Source organism: Triturus cristatus, chromosome 3_2, assembly GCF_964204655.1.
Source record: "Triturus cristatus chromosome 3_2, aTriCri1.1, whole genome shotgun sequence".
Lineage (NCBI taxonomy): Eukaryota > Metazoa > Chordata > Amphibia > Caudata > Salamandridae > Triturus > Triturus cristatus.
The window spans coordinates 1130567157-1130583744 of NC_140584.1; the positions used below are offsets into that span (position 1 = coordinate 1130567157).

The 16588-nt window shown below is 44.5% G+C and overlaps 1 protein-coding gene across 4 annotated transcripts in view; it reads left to right on the forward strand.

Annotated features, from left to right (window-relative positions):
- The window catches only part of CLUH (CLUH binding protein of NUMT mRNA), a 398416-nt gene that overhangs the window by 187447 nt on the left and 194381 nt on the right, over positions 1-16588 (forward strand). For all 4 annotated transcript variants that reach the window (XM_085649931.1, XM_085649930.1, XM_085649928.1 and 1 more), the window contains exons 5-7: positions 6517-6644; positions 7812-7966; positions 13318-13443. In XM_085649931.1, the coding sequence (XP_085506057.1) occupies positions 6517-6644; positions 7812-7966; positions 13318-13443 (409 nt within the window). The remainder of the gene's footprint in view (positions 1-6516; positions 6645-7811; positions 7967-13317; positions 13444-16588) is intronic.

Sequence of the window (16588 nt, forward strand, 5' to 3'; positions counted from 1 at the left end):
GTGAGCGGGTTGATATTGTATTTAATGTAGCATTTGTGTAGCGCCTTTGCTTTATGGAACCAGAAGCACTTCTGATTGGTAGAGAAACTACTCTGTTGTGCATGAACAAAGAAGGATGGTGTTAAATGTGTCATCCTTGAATAGTGTGTTTCCCTGTCCTGCTGAGGCCAAGAATATGTGCTCCTGTCTTGTTGTGGGCATGTGTAGCGGTACCGTAAACAGGAAGTGAGCAACAAAAGCAATGTGAAGGATATTCTTGCAGGCAGCATGTACAAACCAATATAAATTATACTACAAGTCAATTGAGTCCCAGTTCTAGAAGCAGCCAAGTCTTTTTACAAGTTCAAGGAAGCTGTTGAAAATCCTTAACTTATTTGTAGCATGTTCCAGTGCTTGCATGTTTGCGTAGGAGGGGAGCACCCACCAATGCAGGATTGATCAGTATCCACCTACGTGGGATAAAAGCACAACTCTTTGTGTGAAGTCCACCAGGAAGTAAATAGGAGTTGAACCCGGAGACATTGTTAAGCTACCAATAAAACATGATATGGTCCATCCAGAAACAATAGGTGCCCAATCCCTAGAGGCACTGTTAAGCCAATAGAACACTGTATGTAGTCCATCCTTAGGCGATAGCTTCCCAACCCCTGGAGGCACAGTTAAGCTACCAATAAAACACCATATGGAAACCATTGTTAAACCATAGGTACCCAGGACCTGGAAGCACTCTTAAGCCAGCATAGGTCTGGCTTGAAGCAAAATAGATATTCTGGTTGTGCATGTGAAGGTTGAGGAAGGAGCTACTCGGTACAACATATAGAGAATTAGGATAGTCTTATCGCCATCAGGTATCCAAGCCAACAAGCACTAGTTAGGTGTAAGTAGAGTATAATTGGATTATTAAGATGGACACGAAGTCTGTCTAAAATGCAGCTTTTGAATGATTGGTATACTCTGTGATCAGGTTAAGGGCTTCCGTTGGAGGAAGGTACTAGGTTAAATGAAAGGGAAGGAGAGTGTAGAAGATGAGATAACAGGAGATCTGGTTTAGGCGAAACATGATCCTTAGAGGTTTAAACAGGGAAGTTGTCACAAGACCTCATCCTAAAACTCTCCACCTTTCACCTGGATAGCTTGCTATGTGCTCTCGGTAGGGAGATTTAGTAGTTTGAGAGCTATAGTTATGTAACCTCAAATGCTCTGTAGAACCCGCTCACCTCCAACCTGCTTCGAAGTCAGTAGTGAGCAGGAAGAAGCAGATAACTATACCAAGAAACCTGAAACAGTAAAACAAAAGGTTGCATAGCAAAATAACAATACTTTTAATATATGCAAACATCAGGTTCATGGCTCACTACCTGGTTTCTTCAGTAATACCATTTACTAGTGTTCTCAATGAAAATATTTTTCGCGTTGAGCTCAGCATGATCTTTATTCTGTGTAGAGGGCTCTTAGGCTCTGTTTATCAGTTGCGACAGTCACCGTCGGCTCCGTCTCTTAATTAATGTTATGATTGCCTTTCCTAGAAATTGTGTGTGGGATATCTTTTGATCTCATGCTTTCTGCACTGGAACTAGTCTTGTAAGCTATATGTCCAGCAGAGGTCCGGTCCTAGAATCTAGTTGCACCTTCAAATTTGCAGGGTACTTCCCCCAGTTGGGACATTGGTTTCATGCAGAATTTGAGCTTTTGTGTGTAAGTGGCATGCACATAAGAACACCTTTTGTTACACTCCACATTCCTAAGGTCACTAGGTGTTTTGCATCAGTGATGATAGACAAACCTCAGGCCATTCCAGAGTATTCCAGGCCTATGTTAGCATCTGGAGTCCATACTTGGTGTCCATTAATGGGCCTCCTACATGATTGCAGATCCGTTTCCAGCCATTTAGGAACTGTAAGTAGTCTTGAGATGAGCATGTAGGTGTAAAGATTGTGTGGGTCTGCAGTAGTTTTCTTTAGGGCTAGCAGTGGTGATTGCATGTTTGAGGACCTTCACTGGAGAGTGAGCAAAAGTGAGTTAACGCCTTCCGCCGTGAAGTCATGCCAAGTAATTATGAAAAGATAAGTGCATTACGAATATCTGTTTCTGAGCAGGGTGCCAACTTGTGCAGTGCAGTTGCACAGGGCAAGAGCAATCTCCATAGCTGTGGTATAGATGTGATTATGCAAGCACTAATGTTGATTTTGTTGTAGAAAAAGAAAATGACAAAAGGTTATTACACAGGTGAAGGGTTTGGCTGCTAGCTTACAAGCTGCAGATCCCATTTTTTGTGAAGATGGGGAACATTGAATTTGAGGGCGTATCAATGCAAGTTTGTAAATGAGCATTCATTTTTCTGGCACATTCACATTTGTAGATTCTAGACTGTGCCTGGTGAACTGTCTTGGTGAGAATGGAAATTTATTTTGCACCATCATTCTAGCACCCTTCCTTGCTGTTTGAGTTAGCAGAGGTGACCAGCGTAATGTCTAAGGAAGAAGATCTCCCGAGGCTCACTATCTTATTTTCTCTAAAATAAACTTTGCTTGTAACCAGGATCTGATCGCTTCATCCTCGAATCCTAGCATCAAGTATATAAACCACAAATGAACACTTGAAGTTTGTCTACTAGTCCAGCACTGGTGTGTTTGACCATTCCTAAAAGACTGTTTCTATTTTTGTAGTCAAATACCTTTACGCAAAATAGATCAGTTTAATTGTATCATAAATTCATTCATCATGACCTGCAATGCATTTCACGGGGAACCCTTTCATTACCTACCTTTTTATCGCAAACATTTGAAGTTGATACCAGTACACTGTGCAGTGTGAGCTAGTTGAATATGTGTGGCATCTTCTCGCTGACCTACATTTGCTGAAGAATCCTAGTAGTTGGGTGGAGATGGGAGCCAGAGTATCTAGAGCTGTGATTCATTTAGATTCCCAGTAATTAGAATGTTTCGTGCAGATTCCAGGTGTGGATCTGGCATTTTGAGGAGCAGTCAAATTCTTTGGGCTATATTTTGTTTTTAGTTTCTCCCTAGAGAGAGTTGGTCCTTGTCATGGAAATTCTTAGGTCAGCTGTCTGGCTTACTGTCACTCCAGAACATGATTCAGTAGTGATGATCCAGAGTACGTGTGTTGGAATCGTTGCAGCTGGAGCTCAGGGATCAGGGAGAACAGAAGGTCAAGAGTACACAACTAAGGGAATCCATATCCATATGTGCTGACTGTATTTGTTGTGGCTTTTGAGTGGATGTTCAAATTGCTCCCAAAACATTCTGAGGAGAGATGGTTAGAGTATGTTGTGCAAAGTTGAAAAGATCAGACTGGACAGAAGTGAGGCGTTTTTTGAGTGGATTGTAGACACTCACCAGTCAAGCCTCCTTTCTGGATTATTTATATTATGAAAATAAGCAGATCTAGTGACAACCAAAATGCATGTAAAGCAGTGAAGCTGGGGCTCGGCTGAGTATGTATGCCCCAATGCTTTCAAAGACTTGTCTACAGTACTGTTGAGTATTCTTGGACCGTCCCAGTGACTGAAAGCATCTAATCAGCCTAGAAAAATAGTCTGTTGGTCAATGACTGTATAAATCACTAGGTGTGTAGGGTGTTCTTTCTTTCTACCATTTTAAAATGTATACCTTTCAATACTGCTGACTGACGTGATTGTGAAACACTTGCTTGGAGCTTTTGTTACTGTTGAATGGGTCTCATGAATAGTGCCACAAGTTGTATGACCTGCTTTTTCTGTAGCCTGTGGGCATATCAGAAGCCTTACATCTCAGTCATTACATGAACTGCAGCAGGAGATACTCTACACTGCTCTACTCACTCTTGTTCATATTGTTACTATATCATTGGCAGTTGGTCCATTCTGAATGGCACTGTACAGGGCAGCTATAGCTTCTGCTACTGGGGAATTGTTGAATTGGTGAAAATGAGATCGGCATAGGTAAACCACTGTTAGAATCCGGGTTCTCTGGTTGTCACAGGTAGGTACTTGTGTCAAGCAGGGAACCTTTCCTCTAGTCAGGGTAGGGGGATACACTCTAATAATAACCCCTGCTCACCCTCTAGGTAGCTTGGCGCGAGCAGACAAGGCGTTCTCTCAGGGCGTTTAGGTTAAGCATTTGTAAATACCCACACAGTAATACAGTGAACCTGCACAAATGGACTCCACACAGGATATATATATATATAAATACTTTATATAGAATTATCAGGCTTAGCACAAGACCAAATAACGTTTAAACAGCCCACAATACTTATTTTCAAAGAGTTCTTGGGTTTAGCGTACTTTTACAGTTCTGTGCGCGTCGTCCCTCTTCGTACGCGGTAGACACAGGCTTTGGGACGGGTCGTACACGCGCTGCAGGCGCTTCAGGTGAAGCATACACCCTACAGCGCGAACGGGCACAGTACCTTGATGCTTGGTGAGTTCATCACGGACACTTCCTTGGCAGCAGGCGTACAGTACGGTGCGAAGTCCTCCAGGCGGCGCGTACTACGGTACGGGAGACCTTGGGCGTGCACGGCTCAGGGGACGGGGCGAGAGTACGGTCCGTACTGCCAGACGTTCGGGGAGGCGACGTACCGGGATCGCTGGGCTTCACTTTGGCTGATGAGACAGGCGAACAGTACGCTCCGGACGGGAGACGTACGCGACCATCACACGTACCACGGCCTTTCCCAAAGCAGGGGAGAGGCGCATACAGTGATAGTACGGTCCGTAGGGGGGTGGGAGCTGGTACGGTGATGTCCTTCAGTTACGGTGCGAGCTATGGCTCGTAGGGGCAATAACTCGCGTTGCTCGGGCTGGTAGTACCTTCCTTCGCGGTGCGAGCTACGGCTCGTAGAGGGGCCACAGATGCGTTGTTCGTGCCGGACAGCGGGATATCAGCTCACTGGGAGTACGCCGCGATCAGCGAGACGTACACAGCAGTTTGAAGCCAAGATTCGAGGAAAACGGTCCGTTTTCCAAGGCGATTCCACGGCGGTGAAGTCCACTGTTCCTGGGACTTCGTTCAGGGGGCAAGCTCACTCACAAGCCCTTGGAGATATTCAGCAGAAGTCAAATAAAAGTCTTTGGGGTCTTTTCTTCCTCTTCTTCAGCAGCAAGGCAACCACTGCAGGCCAATCCCCCAGGTCAGGGACAGTACTCCTCCATGCAGCTTTTCCAGTTCCTTCAGGTCGGACAGAGGTTTCTTCTTGGCAGGACAGGATCTAGTTTCTTGGGAGCAGGGCTCCTACATTTATACAGCAATTCTTTTGTTCTGCCAGGCCAGTGGGGCCCTTGCCTAGTCCAGTCCGGTTTCTGAGCACTTTGTTTCTGCGATGCAGGCTGCTTCTTTCAGGGTGCAGGGCAGAGCCATCAGACGCTCCACAGGGGGCGGAGCCAGCATTGTGGTGGCAGAGCACAGCCCTATTCAGAGTCCAGGCGTACTCCTCCCACCCATCTATCTGCCAATCCTCCTATTCACCACCAGGCTACCTAGCCCTGCCATCTGGGTTTCCCCAGCCCTGTCACTCACACAAGCCAGACAGCAGATACACATCACGCAGAGGCGGGCTGAAATGGTTAGGCAAGCAAAGGCCAACTTTCTAAAAGTGGCATTTGCAAACGCAGAATATTAAAATAAACCTTACTAAAAGATGTACCTTATTATTCTGAGTTCAGGCATACTAAACTCGATTTTCTACCATGTTCCCTGGGTCTGTTAGGATCATAGGAGGTAACAATCTTAACAGCCCATTCTGGCCTATGAGAACAGGTAGCCTTACAATAGTGAAAAACGAAAATGGCTGTAATTCACTATTAGGACATGCCACACACATCAGGGCTTGTCCTACCTTATGCTTACAATGCACCCTGCCCTTGGGCCTACCATAGGGGTGACTAATATGAAGTTAAGGGAAGGTTTAGGGGCTGGCAAGTGTGTGCACTTGCGCAGTCAGCATGACAGTACCAGACTGCACGCAGGTTCTGCAATGGCAGACCTTAGACATATTTTACCAGGCCGCTTCTGGGGGTGGCACAACCAGTGCTGCAAGCCCACCAGCGGCATTTGTATTTACTCGCCCTGGCACTCCTGGTGCACTTTACTGGGGTCTAATAGTAAACCAAATAAGCCAATCATGGAATCCAACCAACATATACATTTTATATAGGGAGCACTTGCACTGTGGCACTGGTTGGCAGTGGCACAGCGCTCTGAGCGGCCAACACCATAAAAACACATGAGGCACAGCGACAAAAAGTGGAAGGGAGACTCACGCCAAGGTGCCAGGTCTAAACCACCAAGACCAAATGCTCAGGATGTATTCTGTAGATCAGAAGGGTTGGATGCTTTGATTCTGGAATGTTGAGGGTATGCAAACTTTCCTCCCTTTGAATTCAGAGGACGCTTGGTATCACTGATACTTTACAACGCAGTGAAGGAGAGCAAAAGGAGGGCGGCACGAGTAACGCTGGTGCATGTCTTCTGCAATCATTTGTTTTAACAGATTCTCCACTTTGTGTTTCTGAAGATGGTGTTAAACGAAAGAAGAAAGGCATCGAATTGGAGCAGATCGACTGCACCCCTCCTGAGCACATCCTGCCTGGCAGTAAAGAGCTACCCCTTTGCCCCCTCCAGCCACAGAACCGGGAGTGCAAGGTGAGCATCAGCAGACTGTATGCTACTTCAGAGGCAGCATGACCTACTAAAAGAAGCTATTGAGTTTATCCAAACCTTACCAAGCATCTTATTTGGTAAATCCTTTAATTCGCTTGTAAAATACACTTAGTGATTTGCACTGGAATTTGTAGTTGGCGAGAACAAGGGGTTCACACCAGTATAAAGGCACCTGCACTTACTTTACCTGGGCAGATTTGATTTAAGTGTGCACACAATTAACCCCTGGCAGCATTCTGATTTTGAATACTTTGCATGTTACTAAGGACTTTGTGGAGTTTTGCAAAACACTCAACATTTTCTTTCAAAAGAACACCTGCTGATTATTTTGCAAAGTTGAGCAGCTAATTAAATTGTGAAATGTGTTAGCCGACCAATCAGATGCCATATACATTGAAAAGGAGGTGAATATATATATGGATGTTGTAAAACAGTGTGTTCTACACTTGGGTTTTTTAATACTCTGAACGAATGGTAAGTGTTTTCTGATATTTATTTGGAGTAGTGGAGCTGGTTGAAAGAGTAAAAAAAAAAAAGGTATTATCTATAGTCCTGGAAATTAATGTGTTTCCTTCTCTTTCCAACATCCCAATGTAGGTTAGAACCATATTGGTATTTTCAGACCACTTTACATATTCTGAACGGAAGGGTGAGACTTGCATGGGAGCTAAGGGTCTAGGTATCAATGGAGTCACAGAAGGTGCAGGCAACAAGTCCATGCACCTCAAAGGTGTTTGTGCATAGCCTCCAATGCATCCAAGTTGGACAGTTAAACTGCCTCTGAGCACTGATAACTGATTTTACCTTCTTTCTTTCTCCCTCACTGTCTTTTCATCCCCCACCTCCCCGACACCACCAGCGCCCCCTCTTGGGCAGGTTTATTACCCACAAGCTATTTCACTGCCCACATCAGTTTCCTTCCCATCATAGCACAATTCAGGTTTTTAAATAGTTGGTAATAAAGAGAAGCCTATGAACTAAGGGCACTGGAGCAATAAATGGTAAATGCTCTTTGAAATGTCTTTGATTCCTCTAGCTTTTCCCTCATTTCACGTGTCTGTGTTTTTGCTTTGTTATGGTTGATATTGGCGGGAGATTTATTTAGATAGGAGATAGATACTGGCTTCACATTCTGGTACATATTTTTAGCCATTGCAGTGCCTCAAAGTTTTAACCATGAGTGGCTGGAATCCACCGCCTGGCAACCGCAAGATGCATGGAGACCTCATGTACTTGTATGTGATAACAATGGAGGACCGGCACGTGAGCATCACAGCATCCACACGAGGATTCTACCTAAACCAGTAAGTCATTGGTTTCAGTAAGCTTGAACCCAGCAGACTGTCATTGCTTGAATTACCACTGTGAGTACACATCTTCCAGAGCACTTTCATTGTTTATATTACTCCTATATGTGCTTCCGGCCCCTGCCAATGGTCTTTGTTAGATTTATCACATGCTCTTTTGTAGTGTGTGCCCACTGCCATTGTCTCCACAGCGAATATGTGCCCCTACTCTCTGCGCTGTGCTTTTAGATGTCAAATAATTTTCCTTATTTTCTGTCTTTTTCTACTTTTCTGTTACCTGAAGATTTCAGGGGTATGTCTCCATTAAGATAATGTGCCATGTACCTGTCAAAATCATCACCCCTGCTTTCAAATGTATTTTCGGGGTATTTTTGCCTCCTGCCTCAAATCTCTGCAGACAAGTACTGCAGAAATTGTAAGGGTGTGGCGATGCCTTGTGGATTTCCAGTAAAGAGAGACCAAGATCTCTGTAGCTGTCCCAATACACCTCAGAAACAAGGCTCTCTCTTCAATAGTTGCTCCTTCTATCAAAGTGGGTTGCTAATGTTTCCAGAGTAACACCCACGGTCTGATTAAAAAAAAAAAAAGAAAGAAATATGTGGAAAGGTAGGCCATGGTCACAATCAAGTTGAACAGCTCCTACAACACTGAGTTTCTTCATTTTCTTGTTATAAAAAACTGCTGTTTTTAAAGAATGTTTAAGGCATGAGGTTTAGCTGAAGGTGTTGGTATGGCATATTATGTGCTCGAATCCAAGGAGAAGAGAATTGAAGGGGATTTGGCTTCAAAGCCAAGATAAACGCTTAATTTCACGTCACGGCAGTTTTCCCCACCATCTGTCGGCATCCTGATGGCTGCCCTGCTTTTAATGGCCATTCTGACATGGCTCAGAAGACAAAAGCAGTGATAGAGTGAATTGGTGGCCAAGATCCTGTCTGCAGAACAGCCCTGGGACGCCTCCCAAACTAGCCAGTGAAAAGCCTGTCTGATCATACTATTGCAGACATCCCAATTGATGAGGCTAGCTGTTTTTAGAGGTGCGCTCGGCTGCGAAGGCCATTGTCTAACACATGCCTGTGGGACGTTGCCATGCTGCAAAGAGAGAGGCTGCGCTGCATCTGTTTTGTGCCCCACATCCTAATACCAGTGGGGGCAGAGGCGGCTGCGTGGAGACCTGTGTGCATGCCTGGCACCCCCACAGCCCTTCATCCTGGCTGTGGGTGGAGTCTGAAAGTGTCCGAGAGGCCCACTTTGATCAGGGCCTGTGGTGGCATTCAGTGAAGTGGGTGACTCAATTCCCCCCACCCCCAGGCCCGCCAGCTTCTGAGGCAGTGTCGCCTTGGAAGAGGAGGTTGACGTAGTGAGGAGGGGTCTGGAGCAGGAGTTATAGATGGAGTCTGGTGCTGCCAAGTCAATGGTGGTGCCTGGAAAAGGGAATTGGGTGAAGTGGGCACTTGTTTTTGGTTCCCCTCTTCTCCCTCCCTCGTTGTGTCCTGAGAAAATCGCTTTCCACTGCACCTGGTATTGGAGGGCGTTGTGGAGCAGCCCATTTCAGAGCCTCATTTCAAAGACTGACAGCAGCACCAGCCTGGCTGTAAGAAATACTCCTTGACTTGGTTGGTGTGACTAGGGGTGGTGCAGCTGGTGAGATTGGGAGTGGAAGAGAGGATTGCATTTTACATTGCATTGCTCCCCTGCCCTCAAAAAGTACCATGACACCTCTCGCTGTATAGCACTCCGTGATCTGGGGGAGCGTAGTCCCTGCCTCCCATCCATGCTTGGAGCCCTGGTGGGTGGTTTGACGCCTGTTAGATTCGCCCATCGATGATGGGGTGTGGTGTAGCACTGCGACCTGAGCATCTCTTTGTCGTTCGTGGAGGCCCTTTCCCTCTGCTCTCCGATGGCTGCCTCTTAAGAGAAACGCAGTCTTCCTTGCGGAGGCAAATATGGTGAAAGGCAATGATAGATTGACTCACCGATCTCAAGTCAAAATTGATAGATATGCAAAAAGCTTCAGAGAGAAAGATGTGCCACAGGTGGTGAGGCACACCCAGTGATGGGGCTGGGGAGAATCTGTCTGTGTTGAAATGATCCTGCAGGAGATGCAGGAAACCAGAACATCCTTACAAGGGGAAATGGAAAGTATAGCAGACTAATCAATAAAATGTTTTCTTACGAACTGGCTTAGCACCTGGATTCCTGCTGACAAGTCCTTTCCTTGTTTCATACTTGAGATGGCACACAGAGCTCTGGTGCCCAGGCAACCTCTAGGCTTCCCACCATGACCTTTATTGCTCACTTTTTAAATTACCAGGACAGACATGTCATTTTGAGGGAGAGGTGCAACAGAGATGCTGTCATTTTCAACCACCAGAAGAGGTTGACATTCATAGACTTAGTGCAGCAGCAGAAACACTTTTTACTAGCAGTCAGTCAAAAGCTCAGAGCACTTCTGCTGGAATATGTACTAATTATCCCCACCAAGCTTTGGGTCATCATCTAGGGAAAGATCCACAGATGCACCTTGGGAATAGGTAATGGTGCAGAAAATCCTGAGGGTCCCAATGACATATTTTTGACCTTCTTCCCATGTCGTCAGGGGGGAAAAAACCTGACCTATGAGGAACAGGGCATGTCGAGGATGGAGCACGGAAGATAGAGATTCGCCCCGCCAAAAGGACGACAGAGAAAGCGAATCGACAGAGCAGGATTCTGAAGATCTCTATAGATCCCTTCGCTATGTAAACATAGTGATACAAACTTAAGACTAAATTGGCCTCTTACCCTCGACACATATAGGATTAAACAAACAATGCTGCCTGAGTTCAGCATTCTAGAAATGAAGTTAACACAACATCTGATTAATAAGGGTATCTCTAGAATCTCCAGATTATTGATGATTAACGTCCCTGGCACTTTCCCAAATCTTTGGGAGAAGAGGAAGGGTGACATTGGAGGAGCAAATTGGTGAGTCTATCCACACGTTTGTGATTAATTCAGTTCATATACTTCCACATAGCTTTCTTTCTCCACACTAGACTGTGGTGAATACGTAGAGCTCCAAGCCCACTCTGCTTCCGCTGTAAAACAGTAACCGGCACCTTTATGGATGTTTTATGGGATTGCCCGGCCGTTGCTCAGTACTGGAAGTATGTCCAACAAGGAGCCCCAACTGTACTTGGCCAACCTATCACTCTTGCTCTTAAAGTCACCCAATTTGGTATAACGAAGGACTGGGGACGCTGAGGCTCAGAGTGGCCTGGACTCACCTGGGTATACAACTGTTGATTGCCAAGAGGAACATAGCCCATAAATTGAATGCTAATGAGCCATGACTCTAGAAGAATGAGTTAGAGGGACGGATTTGTGTGCAAAGGTTGAGGAATCGGTCTGTAAAAGTTGGGGTTGTTAAAGAAGCACAAAAAGATTTGGGGGTCCTGGTGGAGTCACAACAGTGCAATTCCAGTTTGTGTGTGTTTTGCCTCCTTTGCTGATGATCTTCAACAGCGCATGCTTGTACCAACATTTGTACGAATTCTTAAGATTTGGGACTGAATGTTGCCTTATTTATTTAGTATATTGTACTAGGTAAAAAAGAAAATACCAGTTGACCACCCAAACTATCTTCTCCACATCCTCCAGTGATAATTTGTACAACATACTGCTACAGAGTTGGATACTGAGGTGTTTTATTTCAGACTTTGGAGCTATTTTTCAGTTAGTACCTTTTTCATGGTAAAAGATATGAAGTTGTCTTATTGGCTGTACTCTAGGCCCAATCCTTGATCAAACCTTTCCTGACCTGCCTGCTGACGAAATGCATTTATCAAGGACCATGCTCATGTCAGGATAATTGCAGTTAGTTGTGATATATTTCACTCAGCTGAGCAGCTTTATGGGGAGGTTCACAATAAGAAATGCTTGGGGAACAGCACACCTTAAGGCATTAGCAATATGTGCTTTAAAAGCTCAGGCCTAAGGAAAATCCTAAAACTTAGGGTAACTTTGGTTGAGATATCTTCTGCAATTAAATTGGCAGAGGTAACCCACTTTTGAAAATGCCCCAGTTGAACCCCCGTGCTAACAGGGCAATTTATAATCTGTTATTTCCAGCAAAGTGTACTAATGTGGGTTAATTTGAAGAATTGGAGCACCAAAACAGTGTTATGATGTCAATGTTGGGTGATTTTGGGAATTAATGGTGGCGGTGTTGTCTGCTTACTAGTAACATTTAGCACCCTTCACTCTACCTTACTGGACTGACTATAGCAGCTAAGTATTTGAAATGTTGTTTAAAAGTGAATCAAGCCTTTTCTTACAGATTAAGAGCGAAGGATAGAAGTACAGCCTTCCTTTCATATATTAACTCCTTCCATCTACAGATGCCCCAAGACTTAGCTTACGCTTCTTAATTTATGTAACTTTTATTCACAGATGTTGCCCCTGCCTGTGTTTTTTTTAAAGTTTCTTTTTTTTAACGTCATTTCTTAATATTCAACAGAGTCAAAATACACAGTCCGAGAAGCTTGTACATCAGAAATGTATATTACATAGTCACTTGGCCACCCCTATCATTCTTTGTTGTATCACCCATTCACTATAGGTAGTCATTAAGGGCATGTTGATAGTGTAAGACCCAGAGAGGTCTCTCCAGACCCTCATGAGCACTATTCAGACTACCACTTCAAGATACTGTTTTATCCGACTCTTCTTCAATGGAGGCTGTGTATTTCAGTCTTTAACAAGTAGCTCCTATCATCTGGAGGAGGTTTACAGCCATTCAGTGAAGTGAACAAACTACACAGCTGGCTGTGTAGCTTTTTTCACTGCACTGAATGGCTGATGGGTATTTTCTCCCTTCTTATGGTCTAATTTTCAAATTTAACCCGCTGGCATAAATGCCCAACCCATCCGGGTCTCAAGTCCTGAGTTGTTATGCCAGATAAAATGCAGTCTCTAAAACCAGTGCTTAACTAAATTTTCTTGCTTCACATACAGGACCTCTCTTCCAACTCGTGCACTGGCACATATTCTGTCTCTTATCCGTGTTAGATTGAAGCTATTAAGTATACCAATAGTTCCAACAGCAGAGGCACTATGAACACTATGGGGACCTTGACACTCGGAAAAAACAAAAGCAGTCATTGCCAAGCAAATGGGACTAATGTTTGTAGGAGAGTTTTTTTCAGACCTTTTACATAACTGGCATACCGACAATCTGACAACATTGGCCAGTTATTCCACAGAACTGTAACCGTACCAAAGGAATCAGATATTTGCTTATTTTTGTGATTTTTATTATGTTGCCCTAACAGTGGTACAATGACTTGATAATTTTTCTTTTACAGATCCTCAGCATACAGCTTTAATCCCAAACCTACCAATCCAAGTTTCCTTTGTCATTCCCTGGTGGAGTTATTGAACCAGATCAGTCCAACATTCAAAAGGAATTTTGCAGCCCTACAGAAGAAAAGGTATGCTGGTGATTAGTGACAAATGAGTACTGGGCTCTTTCTTTAGGAGACATTCCGCTTTGGTATTCCTTGGGTGAAATTGTTCAGGTCTTCAGTGTCTCTGACCCACCAGTGAGTCTTGCCAAGTGATTATATCAACTCTTCATAAGATTAACTTTTGCTTCACAGGTACATGTAGGTGGGCCATTGATAAGGTTGGAGTCAAAGTGGTCAGTTCCCTTTCAGTGTCACATCTACACCTTTTTTATTGTTTGTTTCTCATACAACTCTCCTCATTCCCTTCCATTTGAATGCCTCCAGTGCCTTTTCACATTTGCAAACTTTCATGAACAGCCAGTATTCACTCCCCCTTTCTCAGCTAACCAGTGTCTCGACATTTCTGCAGCAAATTATTTCTCCTCATTAAATATACCCACTTCTGTCCTTACTGTCTCATACCCCACTCATTGACAATCAGGGAAGTCTATTATATCTAGATTGAGATGCTATGGACCCTGTGCCCTTTCCTCGTGGGTAGTAGAGATTTGGAGCTGAAGGTCAGCGTGCACTAATGTTAAGAACTCCATGTTTTATTCTCAAATCTCTTTGTGAGTGTCTTGCAACGGTTCTCCTTCATTGTATCTGCCGAAGTTGTGCTTGGTGAAACTGTCAAAGCAGTGTCACTGAACTGAAAAATGTTTTTAGGGAATATTGGCCACTTTTATTATTAAGACCCAAAGACCAGTCATTCTGAAGACCTCCGTAACTATCATCATAATAGTTATTCTCAATCATTTGTTACTTGCAAAACAAATTTCTTGGTTTCTACTCTTTGTGGCCCCTGAACAGCATCATCCTTGATTGGGTACCTTTTATTTACAGTAATAGAAATAAATATAATTCATGGTTATGTGAGAAGGAGTGATTTGTCTGATTCCGCCTTGGATAAAAACTTCAAGCGGATTCAAAGTGGGAAAGCCCTTCAGCGTTGGAATTTTTTGTAGTTGTAACTTGACTTTCTTGCACTCAAAAAATTCCTATCCTATCTTATGGGCTGGTATCCTTAGTTCCTTAATACCGTTATCTGTGATTAGTATATCCGGGTTTCACCAGATTAAGGTGAACTACAAGGCAGCAAGTGTTACACTGCCATCCTTCTTGGTGTCTAAGTTTATCAAGGTGCCCGAAAAGTCTTTAGAACAACACTTTCTGTCACTTGGATTTTTTTACATCTGAACTTCTTTTAACATCCTAGAGTCTGAAAATATGTTCTGTCATTTTTCCTGTCCTCATTCAGTTCTGTGAGGTACCTGTGCAAAGACGTTTTAGTTGGTTTTCTTTAAAGTATTTTTTTGGGCAGTCATGCCTATTACCCCATAACACTATTTTGCAGCTGAACTGCTCCGCAGGGATATATTGTTATACTTGTGCTACTTCTGAAGCGAATATGGGTTTATCAATGTTTCCTAGATCTTTAGTCTTTTGCTTAGGTACCCCGGTTTGCCCATTGATGAAAACATTCTAGAAGTGATAAGGAAATGTTCAAACCAGTCAACTAAGATTGGAGTGCCCACTTGACCCTTCTTTATTTCATTTTGAAGTCCTTAGTGAAGTCTTTAGTGTTTGGCATATGAATGTCAAGGAATGAGACTATTGCTGAAGAGGTATGAGGATAAAAGTGATGGGCTTTGGAACATCAGTGAAAATAATTGTAACCCTCAATTCAGCTGTGTCCTAAGATCTAATGCGAGTGTGGATTGTTTTCAGTTTACGGTGCTGTCCTTCACTCTCACCTGTGTAGCCCAGGGCGTGTACATAGCTGGTGGTGGTGGTGGTGGTGGTGGTAATAGCAATAGCAGCTTACTTTCAACTTCCCATCACCGGCACAATAGATTAGTAAGTAAGTGTTGGACCTAACGTCCTTGAGGTAGCTTGGCTCAGATCAAAAGGCTTTTATCCCAATACGGCACATCGTGTTTGCATCACACCCAACTCACACCTTAACGCCACACCACTTAAAAATGACACTACACCGGATAATTATAAAGTTTACCAGAAGTCTTTATCTTTCCTTCTTAAACGTGGTTACTCAGGTTCACATTTCAGGGTAAAAAATTACATTGCATTTAATTTGACAGTACCATTCCCTTCTTTACTTTTGTACAGCCGCTACTTAAACACCCCCTAGATTCCCAACCTGCCTTGACTCAGGAGCGCTAAGTTAAATCCCTCCAGAGAGCGCTCCGCACAACATTTACAAATTCCACAATTTCAGAGAATCATTTAGTCTACACGGTGTTCTTCTGACAGATGGTTTCCCTAACGGCTATACTTTCTGACTCTTATACTGTCACCAATAATCAATCTATTACATTTAGGTGCTAAGCTGGAGATTTACTCTGCTGCTGGCAATCAATCGGATACATCTAGGCAGTTTACATGTAGATTACTTTATCACTAGAAATTAATCCATTACATTGAAGCATTATACAAGAACTTTTGCTGTTACTGGAGGTTAAACTGCTATTTCTAGCACTATGCTTGAGATTCCTACTACGTAGACTTCAGTCTCACGTGTGGTTATGACAATGTACCGGTATTTATAACCTCGAACCTGGCTTCCCCAGGGACCGGAAATCGGGTCTAAAAGGACATCATCTGTCCGTAGATGCGTACTCATGTGCTCTCCCGTGCTCTCCAGTGCTCTCCCCCCTTCTTTCTATGCCCAGCTTACTGTTTCCTCGGTGTCCTCCTCTCACGAAGTTCAGCAGAAACTGGAGTCGAGTTCCCACCTCTTCGGGTCAGACGGGGCTCACCGCGCTGGCAAGAAGATCTCTTAAAGGGGGAAGGCGAAAAACAGGGCACACCCACCGACCACCTCCCCCAAGGACTACCCTGCTGGTGATTCTCCTCCGCTGGTGGGAGCCTCGCTCCTCCGCTCCCCACAGCCCGCTGGTCTCACTTCCTAGCGGACTCCGCAGGCCAGGCGCTGTCTCGATCCACCTCCGCGTCCTCAGTTCATCCCGCAGCCGCCAGTAGCAGCGCGGCTTGCGGGGGCGCGGCCTCCCATCCCAGCTGGCAACAGCGGGGCGGCGCTTCGGCGTCTGCCCCGCTCACGTGACTCTTAAGACGGCGGCTTCAATGCCGAATCCGCCCCGTACTTCCT